At 36.3% G+C, this 6,826-nt stretch overlaps 1 protein-coding gene across 1 annotated transcript; it reads right to left on the bottom strand.

The window, feature by feature from the left end:
• Nucleotides 1-5,037: 5,037 nt before the first annotated feature.
• Nucleotides 5,038-6,483, bottom strand: LOC114305686 (uncharacterized). Its single transcript, XM_028250813.2, has one exon. It carries the CDS (start codon nt 6,138-6,140, stop codon nt 5,298-5,300), a length of 843 nt encoding a protein of 280 aa, XP_028106614.1. The 5' UTR covers nt 6,141-6,483; the 3' UTR covers nt 5,038-5,297.
• Between the last annotated feature and the right edge of the window lie 343 nt (nt 6,484-6,826).

Genomic DNA, 6,826 nt, shown 5'->3' with positions numbered 1-6,826 from the left:
GCTGCTATTCCAGGATCGGTGGAAAGTTTATTGCTGTGGTGGGCAGGGGAGAAGCTAAAGAGGAAGGAGAGGAAGATTTGGAGGGTGATTCCATTGTCAGTGATGTGGTCTGTGTGGAAGTGCAGGAATGAGTGTGTATTTAGAAAATCTATCCCAAATCTGGAGGACCTTTGTGATTTAATTAAATATAGGGTTGCATTTTGGTTGAAGCTAGTCTTCAGTGAGTTTAATTTCTCAGTCCAGGATTTTGTGTTTCATCTGAGGCAGGTGAGGGAGTGCTTGGGTGGGTGTGCTGGTATGGTGTCCTGAGCTGTGATGTGCTGTCAGATATTTGGTAGGGTAGGCTGTTTTGAAATACGGTGGACTGGTCTTTGGTGGTAGGGTTTAAGCTGTGTTGCTGGGTGTAAACAATACATCGGGTTGGCTGATGTGGGGCAGTGTAATGCTCAGTTTTTGGGCTGATAAATTGCACTGAACAGGTGTGTAGGGGTAACGTGGGAGGTCTCTGGTCTGATGTGGAAGTCTGTACAAAGGAGCTTGATCAAGTTGTTCTTATGGTTTGTGTGGACTTAATTGTTTCAATTGGGGTTGCTGATTTGTGGTGCTGATATGTGGTGCTATCAGTTGTGGTAACTGATTTGTGGTGCTATAGTGCTGATTTGTTATGTTGCTTGGGTCCATGTGGCTGTGTTGCTGTCTCTTGGGTCCAGCAGTTGAGTGGTAGTCTGGTGAGTAGTAGTCTGCTGCTGTATCTTGGGTCCATGTGGCTGTGTACCTGTCTGCTGCTGTGCGAGAACTCTACCATAAATTGCTCCCTCCACTGTGTGTGAATACCTCTGTTTTGGCTGATTTTGCTGCAGTTTTTCAACCTCTGGGAGTTTTGGTTTTGTTATTTGTTTTTGTTCTCCCTCTCCTTCTATCTTTGTTGGTTTCTCACCAACTGGCGCTTGGGACTGTTCAGGCCCAAGCTCCTCTTTATTGATGTAAACTTCATTCCTTGAATGTTTTTTCAATAAAGATTTTCTTTGCCGATCAAAAAAAAAAAAGTGAGTAAAAGTAATTATATAATCCTATATATAATTACAAAAGGCACACCATATACAATATAAGTTGGATTTACTAAATAAATTTTCACATAAATCCCTCCCACCAACACACAGAGAGAAGGGATTTGACCTATTTGGTACAACTTATTATAAGATAAAAATTGATAATCAGAAATTAAAAATCAAAAGCACATCTCCTTCAAGTTGTAGATGACTATTTTTATAAAAATAAAATAAAAATTATTTAAGCTATTTCTATTTAATAAGAGAAGTTGTACTAAATAAGCTAATATAAACCCTAAAAATAAAATAAAAAATTATAAAAATTCAAATAAACTGTAGCAGATAATCCCATTATCTATCTAAAACTGAAGCTACATTTTAAGCTCGTGACATCGGAAGGTACCTTCTCCCATGCAAATATACCCTTAGTTGTCAAAACAACTGTAAACAATTGCTTCAGATCACCACCCAACCAGATCACACTAGAATTTTTTTTATTTTTTTAATTTTCTTTCTTGGAAATCTTCATTACTTTATAAATACCACGGAATTTTACAATACCCTAACCAGATAAACCCAAGCTAGCTTAGAATCACTCCCCATTCTTTTTCTAAATTCTATATTTACCCCTATAGCAAGAATACAAAAAGACATATGATCCCATGTGCACTTCTGTCATTCAGTCCTCTACAAAATTTCACTCTGACTTCCCTGCTACTTATCAGACCTTGCCATGCTAGTTGTTATTACTAATCAGACCATCAAACTCAACAACCCTAAATAAGACAAGCCCTAACCAATCTAGTTTAAATCCACTAACACAGAGCTAGAGATCATCTGTCTATTTTTTTTTTTTTTTTTTTTTTTGTCCTGATGCATTTGTAGCCACTTGATCATATCTTGAGATTTTGAATTTTGAAATTGTCACATCAAATAATTATGAGTGCAATGGGTAATACATAAAAATATTGGAACATAAGATCCCTAACCCTTACACAAGGAAATTATTAGATTTTTTGAAATATCATGTGACATTGGTTACATTATATCCCTAGTAAATAAGAAGTCACAATAATACCAAGGCTGTATTTAGATTTAGAATTTGAGGAAGAAAAAGGAAAAGAAAAGAAAAATATGACAAATTTAACCTATAATTCATTCATTTTTCCTTACTTAATTCTTTTTCTTACGCTTCCTCTTTAAAACTTCAATCCATACACAACCTAAGTGAATCATTTTTTACCTCCCGACTACCTAATAAAAGTGAGTCAACATATCTCACTCATATGATTTTTCGCTACGTGATTAGTTTAAAGGAGAGGTGGCAAACTCAATCCAAACCCATGAACCCGCCCATTACCTATTTAAAACCCATATTAACCCACCCAAGCCAATAAATAGGCTTAAATGAGTTGCTTATTGTTAACCCAATTAAAATTGGGTTTACATACGTTGGACATGAGTCCCCATTTGAGTCCATCTAAATGGAAACCACTTCAACCACTACTTCTAAAAAAATTTAAACAAATTTTTAAAAAAAAAAATTTAGAAAAAAATAAAAAAATAAACTTTTTTAGAAAAAAAAAAAATTTAAAAGCGTTACAACTTTTTTTTCAAAAAAAAAAAAAGAGAGTGAAAAAAGATATGAAGTAAATGAGTTGATTGTGTTCTTTTATCTAACTTGTATCAAATTCAACCAAATCCATTTAAACTCATTTATTAAATGGGCGGGCTTGGGTTGGATTGTTTTAAGAATAATGCTTGGGACCCCCTTTTGGGGGTCACCCCCTCACCCCCCCTTTGCCACGTGGCGGATGGTGATTGGAGGAGCAGGAAAAAAAAGAAAAAGAAAAAGAAAATGTAACCAATGAGAGAGAGAGAGGGGGGGTCAAAGGGGGTGGGAGGAAAAGGGGGGATGAATCATTATTGTTGTTTTAAATATACACCCGTTTTGACCTTTCCATACCCACCCATTTACCACCTCTAATTTAAAGCACTAAATAAATAATGGGCATTGATTTAGACCCCCTTAAAACACCCACCTCCACAACCCCCTCACACACATGGAGGTTAGGGATTGGGTGAGAAGAAAAAAAAAAAAAAAAAAAGAGAAAAGTTGACCAATCAAAACTAAAGGGGGTGATCCCCAAAGGGGGTCTCAACCTTTATTCATAAATAATATGCCATAATAATGCTCTAAAACTACTGAATAATTACCCTCTTACACAGATGGAGAACTTTGACAAAACCAAAGTAAACATTTCACTATCATGTAATGAAACCTATTTTGCACTACTCTACCTTTCACTTTCACAAGCATTGTAGGGTACAAATACCCACATTGAAATTGCCCTCAAATCATTACGACAATCTTCAATTCATTGCCTTTATAGGTAAATTTTTGTATGGGCATGAGTTAACTCCCTATCGTTAACTGCTCCTTCTCAGCTTCTCTGCAAGCCCATTTAAGTCCAAGGCAATGTTCTATCAACTTTCCTTGAAAAGAAAAGAGGTGAAAATAGATTCCAGAATGATTGCCTTGTATCTTGCAAGATTTTAAGCAATTCAAATTTGCCACCACAAGGAAGTAGATGATATCCTTAGATTAGGTTAAGTTAGGGTTAGGGTTTTGAAACTTTGAAGGGTTTTATTCTTTATTCTTCACTTTTCATTCTTTATTCTTCCATGTTGAGATATTTTATAAATAATTTTTTGATACAGAACAAGAAACAAAAGAGGCGTAGTTAGCGCTTATGAGTCGTGATGCAATTATATTCTCTTTGTGATTAAATAAGTGTATTGTGTTTGATACTTTAATGGGTTGATTCCATTGAATTGGTGGCATTTTTGGAGGGATTGAGAAGTGTAGAGGAAAAGTGAGCAAATAGAAACAAGTATGCGGATTTATGTGGAGATACTGTAAGTCTGTAACTGATACAGATCTCTGATGATGATGAGAATAATACAAAAGAAAAGGGAGTCCATGTTGTGATGTATCTGACTTATGTGTCCTTGAAAACATAACTGTCTTTGAGTTTTTGGTGGGTTAGTTGTTTTCTAATAGAATGTCAGTGAGGTACTGAATAGGAAAAGTGTTCACCATTTTCCATGTAGTTTTAGTCAGTTTCTTCATTATTAAATCCTAAAAATACGTACTAATCGCATATCCTTAACCTTAAGAACTTCAATATGGTCTCTCTCTCTCTCTCTCTCTCTCTCTCTCTCTCTCATGGGTAAATATTATGTAGTCCTGGATATCATTTGGCATTTTTCATGAATGAGATAATACTGACCCATTTTATGGATGCTCCCATGCATACACACACGGACTCCATCTTTCATAAAAATGATCCGGACATGCACTCATCTATTAACGTATGGAGGTAAACGACGCCAAACATCTTCTATCCCCAAATCTCTGTGCTCCTCTTGTCCCAAATCATTTACAACCATTGATAATGTGAAATTCTCAATGTACAACAATCTTCAAACATATCCAATGGTTGTTAGTTATTTGTTACAAGAAAAGTTATAGGCAGATGATTTCTGGCCTAAAAATGAAGGATAGTATATTGAAGTTTAGCAAAGATTTTAAAAGATTGTATGGAAAAAAAATTTCTCCCTTTATGAAGCATAGTGATTGAAGTTTAAAACATGCATGGTTTCTAGCCTAACTTAATTTTCAACGTGATCTTTGTGTGAATGTGTGCTAACCTAAATCCTAGAAGAACAATCACCTCCTCTTCTCTAATATTCTCAAGCCCTAATCCAAACCTTAAGTTATATTACTTCTTTATTCAGTAAATCATCTCTTACTTTAGCAAAATTGGCAATAGGATTACAACAAGATAAATACAATATATTGTTCTGCAGGCATATAAAATATCAATCTAAATCTTAGTTTTCCCAGGCCAAAATGTCTAGTTAATACCGATTGATTAGATTGATATTAACATCAAGCAAATTTCAAATCGCAGACGAATTCTAGTTTGTAAAAGACAAATAAATATTTCAAGATTTCTGTGAATACCATATGGTTATTGTTACAACCTACAAATTCACAAGTACTCTCAGAGAGAGGCAAAGTCATCACGCTCAAAGCCAAGCCAAAGCCTTGGCTTTTAGATCAAAGGGTAAGAAGAGAGAAGAGAAAAGAGAAGAAAATCAAACAAGAGAATTGCACAAAAGAACAAGTTGGTATGTTCATCTATGAATATAAGCATTAAGCACACAAGTTTGCTAGCAGGTCTACTTCACCTCAGGCCGATCACCAAGTCTTAGCTCAAGATCTATGTCTTCTATTGAGCTAGATGAGCTAAGTACTTCTGATTTAAGATGTTGTGTATCAGTTGAATTTGATTTCAAGAAGGATGGTAATCGTGTCGGATCAATTCTCTGCCTCTTGCAACTCACAGCCTCCTCCTCCTTGCTTTCAGATGAGCTAGAGCGAGTTCGACGAACAATCAAATTCAAGCTTACAGACAAATCTGATGTGAAATAAGCCTCCTTGCTCCTATTCCTCTCTTCATTATTCGGATCCGAGACATCAAAATACCGGTCAGCAACCAAGTTTGACCATGATGGAGGGGCAAAAATAGAAGACTTCTTATGATGATCTCCAAGAATTGGAGAAGAGAAAAGAGGGAGAAAGGTCTTTTCATTAGGGTTCTCTTGTGCAAGTGGAGGTGATGCAAAAACAACATGATCAGAATTAGGGTTAGGGTTATAAACCACTGTACAAATCTGAGAAGGGTATTGAACATCCAAGGATGTACAAGGATTCAGAATATGGTTGTGATGATTTTGATGGTGGTGCTGATGAAGATTTTCATTAAGTGGACTTGGAGATTGCTTTAGCCTAGCTCTATCCCTCCGGTGCACATTCATGTGACCGCCTAAAGCTTGAGCTGATTTGAATTCTCTTCTACAAAAGCTGCAAGTATAAGATCTTGGAGGCCATATACATCCTCCGAGAGGTCCGGCTGCGTCTTCTGCAAAAGCTTGTTCTTCCCATGAATCACCGCATGCTTGAAGATGAGAGCTCAAGCTATGTTTTGGCTTCGACAGCATCCAATACCGAGCTTGTTCCATTGCACTATACAAGCTTAGATTAACTCTAATGAGATGTGATTGTATATGGCAAGATTTAGAAGTGAAGAATGAAAGCAACAAGGGAAACAGTGAAGAAAAGAGGGCTTTAGATGTACTGTATAGTTTGGATGTTTCAGTGTATAGTTTGGAAGGTGAAGGTGAACTGGTGGGTACTGTATAGTTTGGATGTTGAGGAAGGTGAACTGGTGGGTACTGTATAGTTTGGATGTTTCAGTGTAACAACTAGCTACTTTCTTTGGTTTTTAGTTTGCCTTCAACACATGGTCATTGTAATGGGTATTTTCCAATAATATTTTTTTCCCTCCTTCAATTTCTTTCCAAGGAGGAAACAATGGTTTAGAAAAGAGCTATGCTACAGACCCCCAGCTGGGGGCACCCCCAGTGACCCCAGTGGCAGGTGGCACACTGCCATTGGGTGGAATTCAAAAAAAAAAAAAAAAAAAAAATTTCAGCCTATCAGAGGCGACCCCCAGTGACCCCCACTGGGGGTGTTAGGCATTTTTCTTTAGAAAATCATTGGTGTGGGCCGTAAAAGAAAATATAACAACCAGAAATTTTAGTCCGAAATTTATATAGGAAAGCGAGTATATGGTGTAAATTCAAATTTCATGAGTTTTTTTTTTTTTTTTTTTTTATCAGCTAAGAAAATCTTTATTGATGAAGAA

This window comes from Camellia sinensis, chromosome 10 (genome assembly GCF_055761805.1).
Source record: "Camellia sinensis isolate YWXY chromosome 10, ASM5576180v1, whole genome shotgun sequence".
Lineage (NCBI taxonomy): Eukaryota > Viridiplantae > Streptophyta > Magnoliopsida > Ericales > Theaceae > Camellia > Camellia sinensis.
The sequence above is the reverse complement of the archived record's forward strand: the minus strand, read 5'-3'. Positions and strand labels throughout refer to the sequence as shown.

Coding starts and splice junctions, on each gene's coding strand:
- LOC114305686 (XM_028250813.2), bottom strand. CDS start 6,140: ATGGAACAAGCTCGGTATTGGATGCTGTCGAAGCCAAAACATAGCTTG.